The following is a 27,294-nucleotide window of genomic DNA, read 5'->3' as shown; positions in this document are numbered from 1 at the left end:
AATTACAAGTTATTGTAAGAATAACCTTGGCTTATCAAGATGTGGATTACGCAAAATGGACAAGAAAGGAACGTTTACTTTTGTAATGTTTTCACAGTAACCATTCAGAATCCTGGCCCTCGTGCTAACTCTTACTCTCTGAGGCCCCACTGTGGGAATACAACCAGGGCAGCCTGATCCTTAACCTGGGCCTAAACTGTCCATTGCCACTGACTAGCCAGTGTCTTGTAATGACACCTATCAGATTGCAGTGGAGTCTAATATGAATATGTTAACAATACGTAGTAATCATTTGAGATAGTATAATGTTGATACTGCTCAGACCATTAAACAGAGAAATTTGTAGAAACTACAGTTCTCTAACCAAGGAGATTGTTTCTACAGGTACAGTTGGAGACACTATGCTGTTCAAGGGGAGCAATATTACCCATGCTTGCAACTGAGGATTGGAAAGCACCAGCTCTGTGTGTGTATGTCACTGTCACACCAGCTGAAGCAACTTGTGTTGTGCACAACATTGTTGCTTGTTTTCTGTGCTGTTTTGGTAGGGAAGGAGGAATGACTGTTTGCTTTTCTAAGACAAAAAAGCAACACAGGGTGTACTCAGCCAACAGGGTCTTGCTGCCCTTGGCTTGTGTCTTCTCATCCCTGTGGTAGGAAGGAAGACTCCTGCTGAGGTTGCCAGCTTTGGCAGGGCCACCTCCGGCTTCCTGTTCTTGTAGGTGGTAGGGAGCAGGTAGCAGTGGGGAACATTGTGCTGGAGGAAGCATAGCTTAAAGAGGTCACCAGTGGTCAGGAATGCTGGAGAAAATGCCAGCCCCAAATACGTCCTGTTTCTTTCAACCACAAAGTATTACTATTTGGTTGAAACTATTCTAAGACTCAAAGACCCTTCCACCGTGAGCACTGGGTGATTCCATGACTGAAGGAAAGCGGGACAGTGAGTGGTGGGGAGTTTTTGTTAGGAGAAACAAAAGTTTTGTCAGCTTTTGCCTATCCCCATGACACCCCTTTTATTTCCAGGCCTTTGCATTTCCATGGTAACCCGCATGGCAGAGCCTGTGCCTGTGGTGTGTAGGGCTCTGGTGGCTCTAGCACAGCGCCTGCCACATAAGTGCAGATCACTAAATATTGTCAGATGACCTTTGTGAGTATCATTGTGAGGTGAAATCCCAGAAAACCATTTCCTTCTATGCAATCTAAACATCATCCAGATTTAATAGTCACGTTAACAAATAAGCGAGCAAAACTTACTCATAGGGAAAAAAGGCTGGGAGGAAATAATCAAAATATGAATAACTCTTTTGGGGAAATGTGAATATGTTTGTTTCTTTCTATTCTGCTTTTGTTTAACTTTCTGCTTTTCCTAACTTTCTATAATAAAATACATGCTAACTTTTACAAGGAACAAAATCTTTAGCAGGCTTGATTTAAAAATATAGCTACCTTTGTGAGAATCCATTTATTTTCTGAAACAATAACATCTACTGACTTTCTGTGATGTTTTGGTGGGGTGTATCTGTGGGTGGATTATGTATGCATTATATGTATGTATATATTGTGTCCATGGAGGTGTTAACTCATTCTTGTAACACTGTGCTATAACCAAATAAGAAAAACAAGAAATGTACTGGGTAAATCCTTCCTGAGTGATAGTGATTGAATTCTTCCAGTAACATTTGCAGAAGTGATTCCCAGCTGATTAATTCCACATTCTCATCTCTTGCTGGATCCATCTCCCCACTTCCCCTGCACCCTCCACTTCTGCAGCACGGAATTTCTGGTTACTTGCTGAGAAGGCCAGATCTTGCTTGTGTCTGTGCCTTTGCACTTTTCCACCTAGGAAACACCCTCATCCAAGATGCAGCTGAAGACAGGGGCCCCCACTGCAGGAAGCCCTTTCTAACTCCTTTCTCAACCCCTCCCTTACATTTCTGGACAAGGGATATCCCTCCTCTGGGCCTTACTTGCTTCCTGTGTGTGTCTCTATGAAAGATCTGCAATGCTGGACTGTGCATATCTGTTTAATTGTCCCTTCTGAGGGCTTGCAACAGGTCTGAGTACCAGAACCTAGTACAGTCGTGGCACCTAAAAGAAAGAGCCCTCGGGAGGTGTTTGATGCATGAAGGCACAAAATTAACCACAATGTGCCAGTACCAGTAACAGACTAGTGGCAGGTTATGATGCATTGGGAAGAGAGGTGTTTGGATAGTGTGCATTTAAAGTTAAAATAGAAGCCAGAGAAAATGAGAATTCACTGCAGCCCACTTCCAGAGATGCAAGTGGAACTGCCACTTCTTTTGGATCTGCTGATGCTTTACTTTGTTGCTTTTGTCTAGAAGTGTCATCTGAGATTATGCTGTTTATATCTTGTCTATCACAAAATCTCTGGTTTGGTGGTAGGAACACGGTCACCATGCTGCTATGGTAATTGCTGTCTGCAAAAAAACAAAGCAATAAAACAGCTTTTTTCCTCGCGCTCATATCAGAAAAAACTGGCTTTGAGCTGCTGCCCTATTTAGGTGTAAACATTCATGCCAAATATTCCAAGGCAACTATGGTAATTATTATGGCACATTCATTATGTTCACAGACACTTGCAGTGCATCTCACATGTGCCAGACTTGTGTGTGAATGCTGGCCTGGATCCTAACCCGGGCACCAGGGATAACTGGACTTTTCCAACAAGATGTTGCTGGAGAAGAGGCACCTCCTACCTTATTCCATCACCTGTGAGCATCATACCTGGGTCCCAGCCTTAGAAAGGCAGGCAATTTAACCCCTACCTGAACAGCTGGAGGAAGGATTCCTCTGTCTGTGCCTTAACCACAGGCTTCAAAAAATGAGGGTGCCTAGGATCAGGCAGAGCCAAAGACAAGGAGAGGGAGAGAAGAGAAGAGGTTTTTTTTTTTTTTTAATAGAAAAGCTTTTATTTAATAAATGTAAATTACATAGGTACAACTTTTGGATTATAGCAGTTCTTCCCCCCATACTTGCCCTCCCACTCCCAAATCATCCACCTCCTACTCCCTCTCCCATCCCATTCTTCATTAAGATTCATTTTTAATTATTTTTAATATACAGAATATCAATTCTATACTAAGTAAAGACTTCAACAGTTTGTACCCATACAGACACACAAAGTATAAAGTACTCTTTGAAGACATGTTTTACCATTAATTCTCATAGTACAACACATTAAGGACAGAGGTCCTCCATGGGGAGCAAGTGCACAGTGACTCCTGTTGTTGATTTAACAATTGACACTCTTATTTATGATGTCAGTAATCAGCCGAGGCTCTTGTCATGAGCTGCCAAGGCTATGGAAGCCTCTTGAGTCCACAAACTGTCATTATTTAGACAAGGCCATAATCAAAGTGCAAGTTCTCTCCTCCCTTCAGAGAAAGGTACATCCTTCTTTGATGGCTCTAGAGAAGAGGTTTTGTATGCTGAAGATGGGCTGGAAGGGAAGTAAGATGAAAAACATGAAAAATGGAAATTACAGGGTAAGGGGAATCGAGACAAAATCTGTGTAAAGGAAATGAAACAGAAGAATACAGGGGAGAAAAATGGGTAAGTCTGGAGAAGACAAGAAGTGCAGGAGCTAGAGCTGGAGATTGTGGGGAATGAAGAAGCAGTGTGAGGTCCCCGCGTCTGGGGTGGGTGTTGCTCTAGTCTGAGGTGGTGCATTTAGCTCCAGGTGCTGCCCAGGCAGCACCCCCTACTCCCTGTGCTGGTCATCTTTGCCTCCCTTTGCTGCTGCCCCTCTCTGGCTTTTGTCTTCAGGCTAGTCCCTCCAGGACAGACCATGGTTTAGAATGACCTTTCAACATCTCCACATCGGGGTTCGTTGTTCAACACACCAAGCAGTCTTTGCCTTTGGCCTTATCTTGGCTTCTCCTTTCAGTCTAGAATGTTCTCTGGGCAGGCAGGTATTTGCCTCAGTCTCTCAATTCATTCAGGGCTCTGTTCAAATGTTACTCTCTCCTAAAAGCTTTCTCTGACAAACCTATTATGAAATATCCTTCCTTATCAATCTTCATGCCCATCTCTGATTTTTATAACCATCTAATTCCATTCACTCATTCATTTATTCATTCATGAACCAAGGGTCTTCAAAAGGTTCACTGAAAAAGGCACATTATGAAAGCTCTGTGTCTAGATTCCAACAATTTTGTTGCACTGAAATAACATTAATTCCATTTCTGCAGACTTTTTGAAGTACCTTCTATTTGCCTTTCCCACATAGAATGTACAATTCTTGTGCTAGGAGACATTTATCCATGACTTTTACATGTTTCTTTATTTCCTATGAGTGGAGGAGACATGGACTTTGCTCCAGACTATCTTTCCCAGTACGTTTGTATAGTAAATGTCCTGAAAACTGGAGATAATATCTCACTCTGGAGCAAACAGCATGAAAGCCTACTGATCCCTAGAAAAGATCTGGCTCCCTAAGCTCAGGGTTTCTCTCTGTAATTCAGCCCACTGTATGTACCATTGCCAGCTGGCTCCCCAAATCCTGATTCCCATGAGGTGACACCAATGCTGGTGTTCTGCTTCTGTGAAAATGTGCAAATCAATTTTATAGTTTGTAAGTAGGTAAATGCTGTCCTTTAATAAGCTCTTTCAAAGATTTAGCACTCATCCGTTTGTTATATCAGAGCCAATCCCGTCCTTCTCACACTTTCACCTATGCTGGGATCCCTTATTTCAGCCACTCGGTATAACTGAGATCGAGAGTGTGGAACATGGGGAGCTGCATTCAGTGAAGCACCCCATGCACATGTCAGAGTTGAGGGAAATTCCCAACAGGTGGGGCCAATCTCAAATCTCCCATCTTCCCCATTTGCACACAGAAAGTCAGTTCAGGTAATCCCCTGACTTTTGCCCAAGGCTTTCAGAGTTTGCTCCATCTTCATGGAGGTTATTTATAGAGAGTTTTCATTTGCACAGGCAAGGCTGAGAATTTACAAGGTTGTTTTTGGTATCTCCCTGATCCTCAGCTGTCTTGAGAACATTTGATTCATAGGGCAGAGTTGTGGCTAATGCTGCTGGATGTTTGGGACCGGGGATCTCTGTTTCATCTGACTTAACCTAAGAATGTTTTTACGGAGATGTAATTATTTGTTGGGATTAGTGATAGAGGCACATGCAACCAACATTATTCCCAAATGTCTTATGTAATTGAATTCTTATGGGTCAATTTGTGTTTTTCTCATTCAATTACATTACTACTTTAGAGATGACAATATTTATTCATTGCTTAATGATCTACTATTGGAAATGATTGCTGATTTCATTGTCATTCTCTGGATGTTCATTGAGCACCTATTATATCCAAAAGAGGGTCAGGCTTGCGATAAGGCAGGAAAACAAGTGTACTCTAATCAAATTAAAGCATGTTATGTGACTTAAATATAAGCTAAATGTTAACTTAGTATGAGCAATTATGGGGGGGTTAGAAAATGGAGTCATTGGGAGTGACTTTAAGTTCTGATAGCATCAAGTACAAGACTAGATTTAGACTAAGTCCTTAACAAGCACTTGTTTAATCAAATGCAGGAAGGAGAACATATCTTGTTGGGGAGATCAATGATTTTATAGCATAATGTTACTTCATGTAGATCTTGTAGGTAATGCAAAGACTCTGGGCAACAGTCCAACATTTTAGTAGATACATATGCGAACAATACAGAAATCTCTGCATTTGAAATTTTCTTACAAACTTTGCATGATTTTGCTCTCTCCTCTACTTCATTACTAAATAGTATTAGTAATTATATATGTGATTATTAGAGGCAGTAATTAAAACTATTAGTGAAGCTTTTGTATCACAACATGTTAGAAATAATTTTCTTGGTGACTAGTACTTTTATTACATTTTCAAAATAAGTTTGGAATCAAGGACACACCAGGGTAAACTGTGAAGATAGGAGACGTTCATTCACTTTCTTTTTCAGGCAACCCTTAAAGTCTGAAACATAACACAAATATTAATATAGAACAATCTTGATTCTTTTTTGTTAAAGATTTATTTTATTTATTTGAAAAGCAGAGTTACAGAGAGGGAGAAGCAGAGAGAAAGAGATTGATCTTCCATCTGCTGGTTCACTCCTCACATAGCCACAATGGCCAGAGCTGGGCCAATCCAAAGCCAGGAGCCAGGAGCTTCTTCCAGGTCTCCCACGTGGGTGCAGGGACTCAAGGACTTGGGCCCCCTTCCACTGCTTTCCCAGGTGCATTATCAGGCAGCTGGGTCAGAAGTGGAGCATCTAGGACTTGAACCGGCACCCCTATAGGACGCCAGGACTACAGGTGGCGGATTTACCTGCTATGCCATGCCATCGGCCCCCATTCTTGATTCTTAATTCTTGAAAAGTTCACTGTCTGCTAATCCATAGTTAATTTGCTTGCTAAACAAACAGCCAAAAAATAATCTCATAATGAATTGTTTTTCTCTGGTGTTACATGTTTGAAGATGACAGCATGGAGCCAATCTGAAACTCTTGGTCTCAAAAGTAGTGATTCAAATAGTAAGGATTTTGTTCTCTCTGACTACCTGCTGCTACATTTAAACTGTCTTCTTTGGAACTGAAGAATTTTAAAGCTACAAAGTACCTTGTAAGTCATCTTTTAAAATACAAAATGTGAGGCCTAGGGAGAGAAAAACAAAAACAAAAAGTAAGCAAATAAGCAAACACAATTTAGCCAAAGATACGAGTCAAGCTGGCAACCTCCACCTTGAAGAGGTGAAAATTCAGGTCTCCGGATGTGTAATCCAGACTTAGAATTTTAAGAATGATGATCTGGGGCTGGTGATATGGCACAGGGGGTTAGTCTGCTACCTGTGACCCTGCATTTCAAGAGAGTGACTGCGTTGCAGCTGCTCTGCTTCTGATCTAGCTCCTTGCTAATGTTGCTGGGAAAGCAGCAGAAAATTGTCCAACTACTCCCACCCACGTGGAAGATTCAGAGTTCTAGGATCTTGGCTTATTGCAGCCATTTGTGAAGTGAACCAGTGGATGGAAGACCTCAGTCTCTGTTCCTCTCTTTGAACAAATCAATAAATCTCTCTTTAAAAAAAAATCTCTTTTTAAAAAGAATTACCTATTGCTTTGAAAAAATTTAATTTCTCATTAAGACCTTGCATCAAACCGATAGATAATGGATCTCATTGTATAAATATATTAATTATGAATCATTTATATATTATAATTCTTTCCCATGTCTCATCAAAGAGAAAGCGATTTCTACTATTGAAAACGGGAAAACAAGTGGCTTCTAAGTAAAGTGAATGGGTCACACAAGGAATCACTGGCTCAGCTGGTCCTGGAATTGAGATCATTTGTTTTCTTGACATCTTTGTCCTCAGCCTTAACACTTCTTCAGGGGCACTTATTTCATACAATATTCCCATGTACATATGTTCCAAAGAAGTAAGTTAATATAAGCTCAAGTATTTATAAATGAGTCATGGCAACTGCTGTCTGAGATACAAATCGGCAGGGTCCCTAGCCTCTAGGAATTTCCATCTCTCTGGGAAGTCTCAGAGAGAATGTCCCACCCTGCAACAAGGCCATATGACTTTTCAACTTCTGCAAATAACAATAACAGTAAACAAACCAGAGCAAAGCTTTTGACTTGTGCCCTATAATCTCATAGATTTTCTGTCTGGCATTTTCGTTCCTTTCAAACCATATATTAATGATGCTGACCTTTTTAGTAATTTGATTCTGACAAGGGCACAGCAACAGCAGTGCTCAAAGGATGACAGCCTGATGTGGGCAAGCCAGGAAAGTAATCACTGCTTTAAATCAGAGAAAAAACCATCTGTGCTTCAACAGCAGGAGATTCCATCTCAAGCAGGAATACCTGCATCCTGAAGACCATGTAACACTGATCATCATCTGTGGATTTGCTTCCCAGAGCTCAGAAAGTTTAGCTGCCTGTTTGTGCCTCCAGAGGTAGTAAGGCTGTTAGAGGCCATTGAACTTCTTCATTCAGTCTTAGACTTGGAAGAGTCTTTGCCAATCACCCCCTCTAACTTTCTGCTGTAAATGATATAAACCCCAAAAAGGAGATCCATGGAGGGCATGGATGCCCCGGTGATGGAGAACACAGCCCCTGGATCAGTCAAGCAAGGATCGCTTGCTTGACATCTACTCTCTTGAGTAAGGTATTCAGTGTAACTTGGGTACACAGCGTTACAGTCTCAGCCTGCTTGTCATCAGTTCTTCCTTCTTTCTTCATATTCTCTTTGTATCTTCCTCTAAATCGCATCTTCTAAGGATCCACTGAGCATACAATAGGTGGATTCACAATTACATGAATGACCTTATTAAAGTGTGTTTCAGTCACATCACCAGAAGGCCGTACTTATGGACAAGAAAGGAAAAGGAAAGTTAAAGAATATTTTTAATGTTTAAAGTATAGGCAAACTTAGCTTGCAAAAGGCTAATTGGATTCTCTGCTAAGCCATTCCTTATTTCCCCATGGCACTGTACTTTTTCTGGAAGAATTAGATCAGACCTAACAATTTAGCTTTTGGTTTGTAACCAGACTCTTTTCCTGTCCCTTGTGTGTTTTATTATAGAGTTAGCTTTTCAACTGGAGAAAGAAAGGGGTAGGAGCATGCTCATTTTCTCACACTAAAAGCCAAGATCTCAAACACCATCGATTTTCTACTGGTCAGGTCCACTTCTTGACCACTGTACTGGAGCATTCTAAACTCTAAACTCTAATTTCTTGGGGCAGGTGCTGTGGTGCAGAGGCCCAAACCGCCACATGAGTCACCTGTGTACCATGTTGATTGCCTGAGATAGAGTTCTATCTATCTCCACCTTCCATTACAGCTTCTTGCTGATGTACCTGTAAGGCAGCAGACGATAGCTCAAGTACTTGAGTCCCTGCCAATCACATGGGAGATTCAGATGGAGTTCGTGGTTACTGGTTTCAGTCTGGCCCAACCCTGGCTATAGCAGGCAGTTGACATCTGTGTGTGTGTGTGTGTGTGTCTTTCTGTCACTTTGCCTTTCAAAAAAATTAATCTTTACACTTCAATTTCCTTATGTCTATGGATTGTATGCCCAAAGGTGAGAGACTTATTGACCAAACTTACTGAATTTTTTTATTCGTGGAGAATAAATGATGCTCAATTACCAACAGTCCTGGGGCACCATTAACTTATATGGCACCTTTGTGTAACTTGGCAAAACATGCCATCTTTGGGTGATGTAATCCATGGTTGTACAGCTTGGCTGAAAGAAGGTGATTCTGAAAGGAACTCCTGGGGAAAGTGTTAGGGGCACTTGAGTACCTGATTGGAGTCTTGACTGTAGCTTGGCAGTTTAAAACAACAAAGACTATCTCACAATTTGAATATCATACTCCAAAATGCATCTCATTGAGCTACACTCAAGGTAGAAGTTCGGACATTCATTGGTTTGCACTCCTCTTCTTCCATCCTGAAATCCAGTAACATCTTTTTCAACTACCATGTATCTGATTATTTCTTCCAAGTCTTTTTCCATTTTTTAGTAACCTTGTTTTATACTTGGGCCCACCCTGATAATTCAGGATAGTCTCCCTATCTTACAGTCATTTGATTAGCAGCCTTAATTCCATTTACAACCTAATTCCTCACTGCCATGTAACCTAATATAGTCACAGGTTCTGAGGATTGCACCACAGTTGGCTTTGGAAGACAATGGATCTCACAATGACATTTGTGTCAGAGTCTGTCTCTCTCTCTCTCTCTTCTCTCTCTCTCTCTCTCTCTCCCAGCGGACAAGATCTGCCCTTGCAGAGAGAGCTCCCCACTGGATCTTTGAGTCTTGATCTTATGTATGAACTTATAACCAAAGAGTGCTCTACAGCCAGCGCTGCAGCTCAATAGGCTAATCCTCCGCCTGCAGCGCCGGCACACCGGGTTCTAGTCCCGGTCGGGGCGCCGGATTCTGTCCCGGTTGCTCCTCTTCCAGGCCAGCTCTCTGCTGTGGCCCGGGAGTGCAGCGGAGGATGGCCCAAATCCTTGGGCCCTGCACTTGCATGGGAGACCAGGAGAAGCACCTGGCTCCTGGCTTCGGATCAGCGCGGTGCACCGGCCGCAATGCACAGCCGCAGCAGCTATTAGGGTGTGAACCAACGGAAAAAGGAAGACCTTTCTCTCTCACTGTCCACTCTGCCTGTCAAAAAAAAAAAAAAATCAAAGACTGCTCTACAGTAGACCTCTCAGAAGTTAGAAAAATACACACAAGCACATGCAAACACACACATCCTCACACTGTGCCACACCCACACTCACATCCCTCTCACCCCATACACAGCCCAACCTCAGAGCAGAGGTGTCTGTTAGGCATATTAGGTCAGTCTAGAAGGAAGACAGCTTGTGTATCCTCTCTCTTCTCTCCTAGAGTGAGACCAGAAGGAAGGCCAGACTACTTATTTATCAAAGAACAAATGAAATTGGAGGCCACTGGCCTGGACATAAGGGTCCTGTGGTCCCAAGCCAAGTAGAAGAAAGGTCTTTGGAAGACTATGTAAGGAATTTTTTGGCCATGAGTGAAGAGACTGTGATATGAGGTCAAGTTAGTGTAACTCGGTCTAGTTGCCTACAGCCAGGAAAACTTGGTGGGTTGAAAATATAACACAGGAGAGACCGGCACCCTGGCTCACTTGGTTAATCCTCCGCCTGTGGTGCCGGCATCCCATATGGGCTCTGGGTTCCAGTCCAGGTTGCTCTTCTTCCAGTCCAGTTCTCTGCTATGGCCCAGGAGGGCAGTGGAGGATGGCCCAAGTGCTTGGGCTCCTGCACCCGCATGGGAGACCAGGAAGAAGCACCTGGCTTCTGGCTTTGGATCAGCGCAGCGCTGACCGTAGCGGCCAATGAAAGGAAGACCTTTCTCTCTGTCTCTCTCTCTGTCTGTAACTCTGTCAAATAAAATATATATATATATATATATATATATATATATATATATATATATATAACACACAAGAGAGCTTGGGGACCTGGCCACATAATAGTTTAGTGCTTATCCTGTATCTAACCTTTAATTTTTCTTCTTTAGTCTTGTGGCAGTCTTTCTCTCTTCCTTCCCTATAATCCTTTCGTCTACCCTTCTTTTCCTTTTTTATTGTTCCTACATGCCTTTATTTCTCTCTGCCTATTCATGACCCCAAACTCACTGCTATGACAACATTCACATATTTTGTACAGAGTATATCCACCATTCTCCTGGGTTTCTTTAAAGTCAATTTGATATATAGAACCCTTGCCATTCCTAGACTGTTATCCCTTCTGCCTTTTTAAGATTCCTAGGAGTATGGGAAGCCTAGAAAAGACTTTTAGCAACTATAAGAAATTGCTTTCCTTTAATGACAGCCTTTCTCCAGTTATTTGCTGAGAACATGTGCTAATGGAAGAGGTGGAAATTTTATTATCTCTTGTCAATAAACCTAATTAAAACATGCAAAATACTTTCTAGTGTTGCCCTAGGTTAATGTAACCTCTTGATTACCGTCATCTTGATAGTGAGGATGGCATCAGTGAATGCTAAATGCTGGTGGAGTGGTTGGGGTTAGCTTAGAACGTTCTGCTCCTGAGTTGATGATTCACGTCCTAATGCCTGCCAAGAGCAGAGCTGTCATGTTCTGTCCCCAGCTAAGCACTTATTAGAACCATCAACAGCACGCCACCAGGCAAACACGGATTCTGACTTACACTTTCTCTTAAAAATGAAATAAATTAAATGTTTCTGAAATAGATAATTAAATTTAAATTTCTACTTGATTATGCCCAAATTTATATAAAAGACATTGCATAAACACTTCTTAAAACTCTGGCCGGCGCCGCGGCTCAATAGGCCTCTGCCTGCGGCGCCGGCACACTGGGTTCTAGTCCCTGTTGGGGCACCGGATTCTGTCCCGGTTGCCCCTCTTCCAGGCCAGCTCTCTGCTGTGGCCAGGGAGTGCAGTGGAGGATGGCCCAAGTGCTTGGGCCCTGCACCCCATGGGAGACCAGGAGAAGCACCTGGCTCCTGGCTTCGGATCAGCGAGATGCGCCGGCCGCAGCGGCCATTGGAGGGTGAACCAATGGCAAAGGAAGACCTTTCTCTCTGTCTCTCTCTCTCACTGTCCACGCTGCCTGTCAAAAAAAAAAAGAAAAAGAAAAAAAAAAAACTCTAGCATTAGGTCCCGCCCCTCTGGCTCCTGATTGGCCCTTGGGCCCCGGGCCGCCGAGAACGGATTTGAAACCCGAGCCCGGGCGACCACTTCCTCCCGGCCCGGGCGGGGACGGAGGCGGCGTCGGCCGGCGGCGCGGGCGGCAGGTGAGGGCCGGGAGCCCTGGGGTCCTGGGGTTCTCGGGGACCGGGCAGAACCGGCGCCGGCCGGCCTGGGCCGGGGGAGGGGCGGGAGTGCCGAGCTCTTCCCGTTTCGGACTTTGCGAACTTTTTTTTTTTTCTGGAGTTGGGATTTTTTTTTTCCCAGGGGCCTCCGGGGCGCGAGTTCTTTGTGGAATCCGCACACACATTCCAGCGGCTTGGATGCCCCTCCCCCTTGTACGTGCACGCGGTTGATGGACAGCCAGCGTCGCCATGGCAACGCGCGGTTTGATGGACAGCCAGTGTCGCCCTGGCAACGCGGGGCCCTCTGCTGTGCACTGACCTGGATTCCGGGCGGCGGCCAAGGGAGGCTGGGCCTTCCTGGCATTGTGCGGCCGTCGGCGGAAGAGGTGGGGGTGGGTGTTCGGGCTGGGCTCTCAGGGGGCTCTCAGGGCCGGCCTGGGCTCTAGGGGCCAGCCTGGGCTCTAAGGGCCAGCCTGGGCTCTGTGTGCTAGCCTGGGATCTGAGGGCTAGCCTGGGATCGGAAGGCTAGCCTGGGCTCTAAGGGGGCTCTGTGGGCTAGCCTGGGCTCTGAGGGCCAGCCTGGGCTCTGAGTGGGGTCTGAGGGCTAGCCTGGGCTCTATGGGCTAGCCTGGGCTCTAAGGGGGGCTCTAAAGGCCAGCCTGGGTTCTGTGGGGTAGCCTGGGCTCTGTGGGTAGCCTGGGCTCTAAGGCGGCTCTAAGGGCCATCCAGGGCTCTGTGGGCTAGCCTGGGCTCTGAGGGCCAGCCTGGGCTCTAAGGGGGCTCTCAGGGCCGGCCTGGGCTCTGAGGGCCAGCCTGGGCTCTGAGTGGGGTCTGAGGGCTAGCCTGGGCTCTATGGGCTATCCTGGGCTCTAAGGGGGCTCTAAAGGCCATCCTGGGCTCTGTGGGTAGCCTGGGCTCTAAGGCGGCTCTCAGGGCCATCCAGGGCTCTGTGGGCCATCCTGGGCTCTGGGGGTAGCCTGGGCTCTAAGGGCCATCCAGGGCTCTGTGGGCTAGCCTGGGCTCTGGGGGCCAGCCTGTGCTCTAAGGGGGCTCTGTGGGCCATCCTGGGCTCTGGGGGTAGCCTGGGCTCTAAGGGCCATCCAGGGCTCTGGGGGCTAGCCTGGGCTCTGGGGGCCAGCCTGTGCTCTAAGGAGGCTCTGTGGGCCATCCTGGGCTCTGGGGGCCAGCCTGTGCTCTAAGGGGGCTCTGTGGGCCATCCTGGGCTCTGGGGGTAGCCTGGGCTCTAAGGGCCATCCAGGGCTCTAAAGGCCAGCCTGGGCTCTCAGGGCCGCCCGGCCCCCCTCTCCCGCCCGCAGGTCGCCGCCCGGCCGCCCCGGCCGCCGGCCTGACCGCCATGGACGCGCCCGAGCCGCCCCGCCCCGCCTGCGCCCCCCCGGACGTGGCCGCCGCGTGCCCCGCCGCCCCGGACATGGCCGCCGCGGGCCCCGCCCCCTCCCCGGGCTGCGTCCTCTGCCAGTTCTGCGAGCTGGACCCTGCCCGTGAGGCCGCCAAGACGTGCGTGACGTGCGCCGTGTCCTACTGCGCGCCCTGCCTGCGCGCCACGCACCCCAACAAGTGGCCGTTCACGGGGCACCGGCTGGCCGAGCCCATGCCGGACGCGCACCTGCGTGGGCTGCAGTGCCCGGAGCACGAGGACGAGCGGGTCAGCCTGTACTGTGCGGCCGACGACCAGCTCATCTGCGCGCTCTGCAAGCTCGTGGGCCGGCACCGCGACCACCAGGTGGCGGCGCTGAGCGAGCGCTACGACAAATGGAAGCAGACGCTCGAGACCAACCTGGCCCACCTGGTCAAGCGGAACGCGGAGCTGGAGGTGCAGCTGGGCAAGCTGATGCAGACCTGCCAGCTCGTGGAGGTGCACGCCGCGCGGCAGGAGGCCCGGCTGGGCGAGGAGTGCGACCTCCTGGTGGCCGTCGTGCAGCAGCGGCGCGAGGCCATCGGGGCCAAGATCCGCGAGGGCAAGGCCGTGCGGCTGCGGAAGCTGGCCCAGCAGATCGCCAGCTGCAAGCAGTGCGTGGAGCGCTCGGCCGCCCTCATCGCGCAGGCCGAGCTGTCGCTCAAGGAGGCCGACCACGCGCGCTTCCTGCAGACGGCCAAGAGCATCACCGAGAGGGTCTCCATGGCGACCGCCTCCTCCCAGGTGCTGCTGCCCGAGATCAACGTCAGCGACGCCTTCGACAGCTTCGCCCTGGACTTCTCCCGGGAGAAGAAGCTGCTGGAGTCTCTCGACTACCTCACGGCGCCCGGGCCGCCCGCGCTCCGCGAGGAGCTGTGCACGGCCTCCCACGACACCATCACCGTGCACTGGGCCTCGGACGACGAGTTCAGCGTGGGCTCCTACGAGCTGCGGTACTCGGTGCTCACCGGCCCGGCCAACGTGGCCAGCCTGTGCAGCTCGGCCGACAGCTGGATGATCGTGCCCAACATCCGGCAGAACCACTACACCGTGCACGGGCTGCAGAGCGGCACCCGCTACGTCTTCCTGGTCAGGGCCATCAACCAGGCCGGCAGCCGGAGCAGCGAGCCCGGGCGGCTCAAGACCAACAGCCAGCCGTTCAAGCTGGACCCCAAGTCCGCGCACCGCAAGCTGAAGGTCTCGCACGACAACCTGACGGTGGAGCGCGACGAGGCCTCGTCCAAGAAGAGCCATGCGCCCGAGCGCTTCTCCGGCCAGGGCAGCTACGGCGTGGCCGGGAACGTGTTCATCGACAGCGGCCGGCACTACTGGGAGGTGGTGCTGGGCGGCAGCACCTGGTTCGCCGTGGGCCTCGCCTACAAGTCCGCGCCCCGGCACGAGTGGGTCGGCAAGAACGCCGTGTCCTGGGCCCTGTGCCGCTGCCACAACGCCTGGGTGGCCCGGCACGACGGCAAGGAGGTGGCGCTGGAGCCGGCGCCGCACCCGCGCCGCGTGGGCGTCCTGCTGGACTACGACGGCGGCTGCCTGGCCTTCTATGACGCCCTGAGCGCCCTGCGCCTGCACGCCTTCGACGCCGCCTTCGCCCAGCCCGTGTGCCCCACCTTCGCCGTCTGGAACAAGTGCCTGACGGTCATCACCGGGCTGCCGGTCCCCGACCACCTGGACGGCACGGAGCCGCTGCCCTGAGCGCCGCCCGGCCGCAGGGTGCGGCCATGTTGTCCAAGATGGCCGAGGTCGGGGCCGAGGTGCTGGAGGAATCAAAATGGCGGACATCTGGTCCAAGCTGGCGGCCATGTTGTCCTGTAGGAATCAAAATGGCAGAATAGAAATCAAAATGGCGGACATCTGGTCACAGGCGGTGGCCATATTGCCCCGTAGAAATCAAAATGGCGGTACTTACCCACAGACTGCCCACTTCCTGCGGAACCGAACTCATGCCCTCCAGGGGGTGTGGAAGACCCTGTTGGATTGCTGTGGCTTTGTTTCCGAATAAAATAATTTTTTTTGGCAAAAAAAAACAAAACAAAAAAAAAAAACCTCTAACATTAGCTTCTTTTGTACTTAATTTTCTTCATAATATAATTAATTTTTAATATTATATCAATAAATATAGTCTAAAAATTAAAACAATATTGTGAGTTGCATAATGAAAATGACAGCTCCACCTTTTTTCACTTCTGATTTCCACTCCTAATATGTGAGAAGTTCATTCTTTTTTTATTTAAAAAGATTTATTTATTTATTTGAATATCAGAGTTATGTAGAGAGAGAGGTCTTGCGTTTGCTGGCTCACTCCCCACTTGGCTGCAACTGGCCGGAGCTGCGCTGTCCTGAAGCCAGGAGCCAGGAGCTTCCTCCAGGTCTCCCACGCAGGTACAGGGGCCCAAGGATTGGGCCATCTTCTACTGCTTTCCCAGGCCATAGCAGAGAGCTGGATTGAAAGTGGAGCAGCCAGGTCTCGAACTGGCACCCATATGGGATGCTGGCACTTCAGGCCAGGGCTTTAACCGGCTGCGCCACGGCACCAGCCCCAAGAAGTTCATTCTTTAGGTTGTTTCTTGTTATTTATTTCCATCTTTCTAGACAAACATTATACTGCTATTTCTTGATTTTTCAATTCTAGACACTTGATTTATTTAGTAGAAAATGGGAATTTGGTTCACTTAATACCTGTTGCCCCTGGACAATTAAAAGCTTATATATACATTTTGGTAGATCACATTTTGGTAGGTCACATTTTGGTAGATCAATATTCAAGATTTACATTACTATTAATAGATTAATACACTAATTGACTTCACAACTGGACCAATTAGTGTCATCATATTATGCTTCTTACCTAGCTTTTGTTTTTCAGTGGACTTAATGATTATATTTTTTGTTGTCTGCTTAGTTTTCCGTGTCCTGTCACTAATTCACATCCAAACACTCCGCCAAATTGGTAATATTCTTTTTATTACAACAATGTATAACAAACTCTGTATATTATTTTTCCTCTTTCTTGGGCATATCTCTCCTGGTGCCTTCACCTGTCTTGCTGTTATCTCCACTAGTGGTTCACCAGTCTCCTAAACATCTGTTTACTTGGATTTCTATTCATTGTTTTTCTAAAAACACCCTTTACCTTTTCCTATTTGAATCTTGCCCATTCACTTCTAAATTTGTGCACATTTTTTGTTTATTCTCATTTTGGATGGTTAATATCCTTTGGCAACTTTCTAAGAAAGGTTACAGGGAAATTAATGTTTTGAGACTCCATAGAAATGAAAATCTCATACCTCCTTCATTGGTTGATAGCTTATGTGAGTACTGAAGTGTAGGTTGCAATTTAAATTTTTCTACATGTTGGGAAAGCATTTTTCATTATATTCTGCATATTATCTTTGCTTTTGGTAAATTCATTACCCTGATTTCAAATAGTTTGTATGTGACTCCCTTAGCCCCATTTCAAAGCAGTGCTGAGGATACCTTTACAGTGTTATGAAAATCCATATGGATGAACTGTGATATGTGCTTATATCTTTGGCTCTTGGAATTTTTAGTATAATATTCCTTTGATGATCTTTATACTTCCACCATGTACCACACTGTCCCTGTCTTCAGTTTCTGGATCTTCTGATGATTCCTTATTGTAATCTTATTTTACAGGAGATTAGACATATATCTTGGATGCTTCTCCAATTTTCCTGTTTTCTCTCTCCTATTTTACACTTCAGCAATCTTTTTGTTTTATTTTCTAGATTTTCCTTAACTTTCTCTTGCACCCTATGTAGACTTTTATGTAGATTTCTGCTGTTTGAATCTCCAAGATATTTCTTGTTCTTTCAGTGTTCCTTTTTATGACACTATGTTTTTGTTTTCTGTCTATAAGTGTGACTATATTTATGACTATAAAGTCTTAGCTGGTTAAATAAATTAATCTTAGGTTTTCAAAGTTGTTATTTTCTGCTCACCAACAATATTTATATTTCCTCTTAGCCCTTCCCTCCCCTTCCATCCTCTATTCTCCCCTCCTCTCCCCTCCCTTTTCATCTAGTCTCTCCTCTCCTCCTCTCCTCTCCTCTCCTCTCCTCTCCTCTCCTCTCCTCTCCTCTCCTCTCCTCTCCTCCCTCTTTCAACAATAATATATCACTGATTATAGGCACATGTTATACAGCAAATCTCTAGAATTTGATCATTGGGTATAACTGAAACTTTATACCCCTTGAATGTCAACTTTCCATTTCTCTCTCCCCCAAGCATAGGCAATTACCATTTTACTCTCTGCTTCCATGAACTTTACTGGGTTTTTTTTCAACTTTTATTTAATAACTATAAATTTCCAAAGTATAACTTTTGAATTATAGCGGCTTTTCCCCCCACAACCTCCCTCCCACCTGCAACCATCCCATCTCTCACTCCCTTTCCCATCCCATTCTTCATCAAGATTCATTTTTTTTTTATCAAGATTCATTTTCAATGATACCACATGTAAGTGGAAACATATAATACTCATCTTTCTGTGAATGGCTTATTTCACTTAGTATAATATCCTCATGGTCATCCATATTGTTACATATGATGGAATTTCTTCCTTTTAATGACCAGATTAAATTTCATTATGCATATATCACATTTTGTTTATCCATTCATCAATTGATGGACATCCAGTTTGCTTCTACCTCTTGGCTAGGGTGAATAATACTATAATGGGACATGGGAGTGCAAATACTCCTTCTAGATTCTAATTTGAATTATTTTGAGTTAAAGTAGGATTACAAGTAGTTCTATTTTTTTGCAAGGTGTCCAACGCATAACAAACATTCTTAGCCAGATTAATCAATTTGTAAGCTTTTATTGGGATTCCACTCCCAGGCCAGGTTCACCAGTCCCAACAGAGCAGGGGTGAGGGTGGGAAGGGAGTTGCACCTCAGAGGTTGGGAAGGTCCTTTTGTAGATATAGGGCATGGAGGTTAAAAGTTGAGGCATGTCTGATCCCCACTGGTTGACCTTTAGGCACCCGTGGGGACCTTGGCAAGGACTTTTCATTCCCAGAAGTGCAGGTAGGGACTCTCCATTCCCGGAAGTGTGGGCCTTCTCTCCTGCAGATCCCAAAGCTACCATTTTGAATTTTGAATTTTTTCTCCTGTGACTACCATTTTACATTCCCACCAAGACTATACAAGAGTTCCAATTTCTCTACATGCTTGCCATCCCTTACCATTCTTAAAATGATGTTTATATAATATAGCCATCCTAATAAGTGTGAGGCAATATCTGCTTGTGGTTTTGGTTTGAATTTCCCTGATGATTAGTCATATAAGCATCTATTTAAATACTTGAGTGTTCGTACATCTTCTTTGGAGAAGTAGCTATTAAAGTCCTTATCCTGTTTTTAATGGAGTTATTTCGTAGTTTCAATATTTGCTATTCAACTGTAGGAGTTCTTTATATATGTTATAAATATTGTCTGATAAATGTTTGCAAATATTGTCTCCTGTAAGTTCTTTCTTTCTTCCTTTCTTTTTTCTTTTTAAGATTTATTTATTTGTTTGAAAGTCAGAGTTACAGAGACAGACAGAGGTCTTCCAGCCACTGGTTCATTACCCATATGACTGCACCAACCTGGGCTGGGCCAAGCTGAAGCCAGGAACCAGGAACCAGGAACTTCTTTAAAGTCTATCACATAGGTGCAGAAGCCCAAGCACTTGAACCATCCTCTGCTGCTTTCCTGGGCCATTGGTAGGCAGCTAGATTGGAAACAGAGTAGCCAGACTTAAACTGGCACCCATATGGAACCTATATGGTGCAACAGACTGCAGCTTTACTCACTGTGCCACAGCACTGGCTCTTCCTCTCTCTCTCTCTCTCTCTCTCTCTCTCTCTCTCTCTCTCTCTCTCTCTTTTCTTTCTTTCTTTCTGAATATGCTCATTCTTAAAATGATGATACTTGCCAATCAACTCATAATAAAATCTGAGGCATATTATTAAATTCAACTTAGGTTGGATGGAGGTGCAAGGATGACTATCTGAGTTCTGGTATTAGATTGGAGAAAGTTGCTGTACATTGTACTGTTCAGCCTGCAAGTTTTTACATAGTTCTTTTATGATTCAGTATAGCACCATCCCATATTTTCAGGTAAGTGTTATGCCTCCAGATGCATAGGAAATCTAATTTAAGATCTCTTGAGACTGTAATGTATAAAGAGAAAAGAAAGGTAAAAGGAGAGAACAGTCAATAAACTATGCCAGAAATTTTTATTTGTAAGAAGGGTAAGGCAAGCACCAGCAACAACTAACAACACAGAACTGAGAAAGCTAAGACCTAAGCTTGTAGAAGGAAAGAAGAAGAAAAAAAATCAAACCAATTCATGCCTCAGATTCTCAGAAAAACTTCAGAACTGTAGGATTATCTGGGAGATATAGATCTAAAAGGCTGAAAAAAAGAAAAGTGATCATGCTTGTATAAGGAGCTTATACTTACAGCTTCTCTATTCATCTTCAATAGATAGTTGGCAGCCCTTCTTCCACTTTGCAAAACAAGCAGGATTTCCTCTCATGAGAGCATAAACTAGAATCTCTATGCATTTGGGGGGCCCCAGCCCTACCTAAAAGCAGAGGAAAGGTTCTGTACACTTCCTAGAAGTTTAGAATGGTTCAAGGAAAAAGTGTTAGCCCACCAAACAATCTACAGTTATTTAATTTATAATTATGATGTTATAGAAATAAACCAAACTTGCAGTGAGAAGACCTGAATGCAACTGAGTTAATTAATCTGTTGAGATAGCTTATTTTCTTGTCCATAAATGGAAACCTCTTCACATCTGTGAGGCACAAAATCCCAAACTCAGAGAGAGAGTTTCTGTGACCCTTTGTTAGGGTAGGTGTTGGGTTAATCCTATTCAGCCGTGTGCTCCGGTGCCAAGTGCATCATGCATACTAGACATACATTATTGTTGTGAAATCACTTTTTGAAGTATAAAATACTTAACACATGTAAGACATCGCTAAGAGGTATTATGGGAAGGAAGTAATAAAAACGCTTATCCTTAGTCAATCTTGGGTGCTTACTATATGATCAACACTGATTGAAACATGCTATAAAATGAATGATCTCATTTCTTTCTTGTAAAAACATTCTGAGATAAGAACTAGTACTATTCCTAGTTTGTATATGGAAAAAAAAAATTCACTAGTGGTTAAGGACTTTGCCAAGATCTGAGCGAAGAGTAGCCCAAGGGTATGAAGGTGGGTAGTCTGGCTATGAAGCTTGCTAGACTGGCTTTAGCCATCAGATTTGTTAAGTACTGCCCTGCACATTCTGTTGACAGAAGATGAAATCATTGGAATGAAGTAACTGGAACATAATCAGCAAGCAGCATATGAAAAATGCAATGTGTCTCAATTATTTAAGTGTGTATTGTCACTGACATACCCAGTGAATAAGATCACATTTATTCCCAGGTTCCTACTATAGTTTCCTAATGTGAACCTGCCTTGCTGGACGCAGAAAGACAACATATAAGCCAACCTAAAGAACAGGAAAAATTAAAGACATTTAGGTCCTTGATGATTGGAGAGTTAGATTTGAAAAGTGCCATTACCTCTTAGTTTATTGGTCCATATACTGACACCAATTTACAGGATAATTTTCATCAATCTGCTAAGCATTTCTATGTGAAGCTTCTTAATTTCTAAAATCTAAAACTTGCTTGGCAGTCAAACTGAATATATCCTAACTCAATGTGATAAGTATGATTTTCATTTCATATCAGTTCTAAAAGAATTGATTAAAGTAGATTAAAATAGCTTAAAATTACATAGATTCATTCTCTGTCTACATGTACTTATGATATGCTTATGGATTTGTAAAAGGTTGAGTGGAAGTTTTCTTAGCCTACAGTATGGCCTGAATTGAGATAAGTAATCTAGATCAGTGGCTCTCTTGAGCCTCAGCCTAGACATTAGGATTTTTCAAGCTTCCTGGTATTTTTCATGTGCAGCCAAAGTTATAAATAACTCATCTAAATCATCCTTTTACCCTCATAATAGCATGATTAGTGACTATATATATCCACAGTAACATTATCATGATGTGTGTTATACTCTGTTGTGTGGTATCATTATTATAATGTGTCAAATTATAAATCCATTGCCCCTATGTGGACATAAAAGCCACACGTTTTCATCTCTACTTAACATGTAAGTAAAGCAGAGTTCTGAGAAATTAGGTAACTTGCTTGGAATCATTTGGCTGGGAAGTGGCAGAGCTGGGAGTTCAGGTGGGGTGGGTGGATTAGTTGAAACAAGGGCAGCTTGATTCCTTGACTGATGCTCTTACAAATTCCTTACACCATAATGTTTCCATGTTTTCAAGATCTCTAATGAAAATTAACTTTCTTTTTTAAATATTGAGAGGCAGAGACGCAGACAAAGAGACCTCCCATCCACTGGTTCACTCCCTAAATGTCCACAATGGCCGGGACTGGGCTAGAATGAAGTCAGGAGCTGGGAACTCAATACAAGTCTCCTACATGGATGGCAGAGACCCAGCCACTTGAGCCATCATCTGCTGCTTCCCAGGGTCTGCACTGGCAGGAAGTTGAAACCTGGAGATAAAGTTAGGAATCAAATCGAGTCTCTCTTATATGGGATATGGGTCTCTTGATTGTGAAACCACTTTCTCCCCCATCCCCGAAATTTTAAAGGCTATAAGAGAAGAAGAATTCCCAACCCAAAAGACAGCTTTCTCTTTTTGATCCACATCCTTCCATACCCTGCCTCATGGCTCCTCAGATCTGTTGCTCTTTGATTTACCACTTGTCCTGCACACCCAAAGCCATCTTGAACCTTGGACATTTTTTCTGGAAATTTCTAGATAGTGATCTCTCTTTGAATACTGAAAAGACAACAAATATATCAGTGTTCTTTATCCTGGCCCTACCTCGTCATCCTCTATTCATCATCAACACATTTAGTAACATTAAGCCATCTGGCTTTCCTGTGGCTTCTTAAAGTCTTGTGCTCTTGTGTTTTGGGTGAGGATAAGAAGGATTACAACACACCACTCAGTAAAAATGATGGCAGGAAATATGAGGACACATCTGAAAGGGTTGTTCAGCAGGTATCGGGGACTGAATTCTATTCCTCAGGAAAAAAAAATAGTGGAATCCTAACTTCAGAGCCTCAGAACATGATCTTGTGTGGAAGCAGGACTTTAAAAAAGACAAGTTCAACTGAGATCATTAATGTAGGCTTAATCCAATGTGACTTCCAAAATGGAGAAACTGGACAGAGAGACAGATACTCATAGAAGGCAGACAGTGCAAACAGACAGGGAGGAGATGGCTGTTGACAAGCTGAGAGAGGCCTGGAACACATCCTTCCCTCACAGCCCTCTGGAGGAAGCAACCCTGCTGACCCCTTGGTTTTGGACTTCTGGCCTCCAGAACTGTGAGACAATACATTTCTGTTGTTTGAGATCTGTGGTCCTTTGTTCTGGCAGCACTAGGTAGCTGACACAGCAGGTGAGGTGAAGGGAAATCAGGCTCCAGGAGAGCAGCCAGATAGAGCTCTGCTTAGGAAACATTAAAGCAGGGATTTGGAGTCCCCAGGGAGCCACACACAGAGCTCTCTGAGCTCTGGAATTCTCTCCTGGGATCACTGAAGGAAAAGGTTTCTTGTCTGAGCTGCCAGCATCTGGTTCTATACCTACCTTGGGGGTGGGGAGATGGTAGGCATTTACTCTCTGTTGCCATGCCAACCAAGGAGGTTGGCGAATTCAAGTGCTCTCTCTTTCACAAAAAGATCACCATGCCTTAGACTCTCAGGCACTCGCTATGAGCAAGCCTACCTCCTAGAACTTCCATTCTAAGGTGGGTAAATTATAATTTTCCTTGTTGCTGATTTCAAGGTTATAGTCTATTTCTATCAGCAGGAACACCTCCACACTACTTTAAATGTTTGTCACAGGGCATTGGAAGGAAGTACAGAAACTGATGTGCTTTGGTTCTTTGCAAGACACAGACAGGTGATACCCTCTTGGGCTCTGCGCTAGTGAATGCACACCTCTCACTACCCAACCCCACACCCCTTATAATCACATGCACTACTCTGATTTTCCCTTTTCCCTTTCACCCTCTGCATCATCTGCTACACCATCACTTTTTTTTTTTTTTTTTTTTTTTGGTCTGGTAGGAGCTCAGGAGCCTGGCTGCAGACTATTTCATCATCAGGGATTTCATCAGTGATGAAATCATCACTTATTAGCCTCTAGCTCCTAATTGGAAGGAATAGATCATGTATCCTCTTTGCCCTTGTGTCCATAAAGCAGAGAAACTAGCAATGGTGTAAACCATCTTTTTAGGGGTCCTGATTGAGGCTTTCCATGGGGTTGCTCAGCAGCCAGATGTGTGGCTTCAAGGAGATGGAGGATTGTTTACAATGTGATGAAATTCACACACTTCATGCTAGTAGCAAAGGTCAAGCTTAGAAAACTCTTGAAGAAGGATGCATTTCAAATATTTTTGACTGGAAACAGACTAATGGAATGCAGGCAGGCAGACAGGTGAATGTTAGCAACTAGTGTCACCATAGCAACCAGAGAATCATAGTTGATGGTGGTGACTTACTCTCTACTTCCTCCATCTCCCAGAAATTACAAGCACTGTGCTATGATTGAGTGGAGAGCAAAAGTAACTTTATATTTATGAATATAAGAGAGATCATCTTCCCCCAATCCTTTCTACTCAGTTATTGTTGGCAGGATGGACAAAGTTACAGAAATACTCCCAGGAAGGCAACATGGTGAAGACAAAGCTTAACAAGTGAGATGTGGCAGAGCAGGGGTGTAAATCTTGACTCTGCCACTTTACTGGATTCTATGTAGTGGGGAAACTTCCTTAATTGGTGGTTTGGTTAAGGGATCAAGTCAGAGAATCTATAGTTACAGGTAGATATGTTGTAAAACTATTCCCACTTTCTCTTGCTAATTTCCACACTGCATATTTCCAGACCCCATCTCTGAGTACACTAACTTAACAGTCAATTTGAACAGGCAAACAAAATGAGAACAGTCCTGTAAGACAAAATTACTGAATTTGATTATTTTTATATGTGTTTTTTTAAAGATTTATTTATTTATTTGAAAGGCAGAGTTACAGAGAGGCAAAAGCAGATAGAGAAACGTCTTCCATCCACTGGTTCATTCCCTAAATGGCCGCAACAGCCAGAGCTGGGCTGATCCAAAGCCAGGGGCCATCTTCTGGGTCTCCCATGTGATTGCCAGGTCCCAAGGACTTGGGCCATCTTCCTCTGCTTTCCCAGGCCACAGTGGAGAGCTGGATCAGAAATGGAGCAGCTGGAACATGAACCGGCGCCCATATGGGATGCTGGCACCACAGGCAGTGGCTTTAGCTGCCATGCCACAGCACCGGCCCCCCAAGTTCATTTTTATAAGACAACTTAGGAGTTTTCTACACATTTCACTGGCTGTGATGCAACACTCTTCACCCTAACTAGGCTGAATCTCCAGAGGATAGGTTTGTTTTGTTGTTGCTACTGTTTTTCTTTTCTTTTTATTTCCTGGGTCTTGCTTTGTGAGGCCTAGGATTCTCAGAACTTATCAGCTACAAGAAGTAGCCCATATTTCCTTCCTATTCATATCTCCCTACCTCCATATGTGTGTGTATGTGTGTGTGCATATCTCCTTAGCTCCATATATATATTGCTTCTGATTAATGGAAGTGAATGAGTTGTACAGTGTAGTGTGTTACAGAAGCAACAAGGAGGGGGAGGTGAAATCAAATTAACTATGAATTATGAAAAGCACCTCACCCTCTGATGCTGGTGCCCCTGAGGCTGCTAATGAAATGATCTATGCTAACTTTGTTCTAGTGGGGCCAGCACCGTGGTGCAGCAAGTTAAGCTCCACCTACAACACTGGCATCCCATATGAGTGCTTGTTTGAATCCTGGCTGCTCTGCTTCCAATCCAGCTGCCTGCTAATGCACTTAGGAAAACAGCAGATGACCCTAGGGCTTGGGACTCTGTCCCCATGTCAGAGACTCTATGGAATTCCAGGCTCTTGGTTGGACCAGCCATGGCTGTTGCAGCTATTTGAAGACTTAACCAGCAGGTAGAAGATCTCACTTTCTCTGTCACTGCCCTTTCTCTGTCAGCCTTCCTTTCAAAAAATAAATAAGTCTTTAAAAAAAAACAAAACAAAATCTATTTCTAGCAACAGACCAGCAAGTACCCCTGCTGAGGAGGCTTCAATAGGCTTGGAAAGCCTGACTGAATTAGTGGTTTGTGAGTGGGAATGTGGTATGATGCCCAACAATGTTGGACTTGAAATTGGAAGACACAGGGTTGAGCCCTGATTATGCCTCATATGATTGTGTACCTACATCTAATGTCTTCATGGGTATAAAGAGACTAACACCGCTTCCCAGGACTTTTGTGAGGATTTAAGTCTGGCAAAAATATGAAAACACATGGTGTTGGAACCAGCTCTCCAGGAGCTAATAAGTAAACATTAATTATATCTAGATTTCATGCTTTAATTGCATTACTTTTCCTAGTTATGAAGGCACATTGTAGCGCCACTGATTTTAAAATTGAGAAAACTGTCATATTTCTCTTTATAAACTTGCACAGGGATGACAGCTCATGATTTCTCAGAGCTATTTCAGAGTGAGGCTCCAAAAATTTCATGTATCCATTGATCACATGGATAAAGAGAAGGATACACTAGCTTCTCTACAAAGATAAGCACGAACAAGTAGTTCTATGTCTGTAAACAAAAAGAGGGTAATGGGGAAGGAAAGGATGTCTACGGGTCTCAAGTGGAAAGAAAAACAAAATGGGTCTGTAATTGCCACATTGATGTGGTTGGAAAGGAAAAAATTATACGGATATAAAATGAAAAATAGGAAAGAGGATTTCTAGGTCAATGATGAGTAACCAGTAGAATCAATGGGGCAGATCAATGAGGAGATCTTAACTCTGTATTTTATTTAGTCACTATGTTCCTGGAAAAAACGCTAGTGTATAGAATTGAATCAATAATGTGAGGAGAGCTCTCTGCTTTTGAAAGATGAGCATTATGGAAGCTATGTATAAAGCAAATATTATCTTTTCAGTTGGGTTATTTTGGGAGCACACAAGGATTTTTAATATTAAATGTTTTTAACACAGGGAACCCCTCTGTAGACATATAGAGATAGTGTTATTTCCAAATGTGTGAAGTAAAACTTTAAAACAGGACGCCATGGCATTTTACCCAAGTTTATCTAGAGAATGCTCTTCTAAACTATGGTAAATGCAGTCAGTTTCTAACTATAAATTACGGTAAGTTTGGAAGCTAATTCAATCATCAATGATAATTTGAGGAACAGATTCTGTCTAGCAAATTTAAAGACTAGAGATGTCTGGAGAGACAAGAGGAGGATAATTTAATCACATTCATTGCCTATACGAGAGAGTTGTAAGGGATCTGTCATGTGTTCTGAATTTTCACAGAAGATGATG

At 44.5% G+C, this 27,294-nt stretch overlaps 1 protein-coding gene and 1 pseudogene across 1 annotated transcript; one reads left to right on the top strand and one right to left on the bottom strand.

Moving 5' to 3' along the window:
• LOC133759265 (adenylyl cyclase-associated protein 1-like) overlaps positions 1–8,283 on the bottom strand; it is an 84,955-nt pseudogene extending 76,672 nt beyond the window's left edge.
• Positions 8,284–13,750: 5,467 nt separating this feature from the next.
• Positions 13,751–17,876, top strand: LOC133760363 (E3 ubiquitin-protein ligase Midline-1-like). The gene has a single exon (XM_062192712.1). The coding sequence runs from the start codon at positions 13,780–13,782 to the stop codon at positions 15,469–15,471; it is 1,692 nt and encodes a 563-aa protein (XP_062048696.1). The 5' UTR covers positions 13,751–13,779; the 3' UTR covers positions 15,472–17,876.
• Positions 17,877–27,294: the final 9,418 nt, after the last annotated feature.

This window comes from Lepus europaeus, chromosome 5 (genome assembly GCF_033115175.1).
Source record: "Lepus europaeus isolate LE1 chromosome 5, mLepTim1.pri, whole genome shotgun sequence".
NCBI classification, from domain to species: Eukaryota; Metazoa; Chordata; class Mammalia; order Lagomorpha; family Leporidae; genus Lepus; species Lepus europaeus.
This window is presented reverse-complemented; position numbering and strand designations above follow the sequence as displayed.

Coding starts and splice junctions, on each gene's coding strand:
- LOC133760363 (XM_062192712.1), top strand. CDS start 13,780: ATGGCCGCCGCGGGCCCCGCCCCCTCCCCGGGCTGCGTCCTCTGCCAG.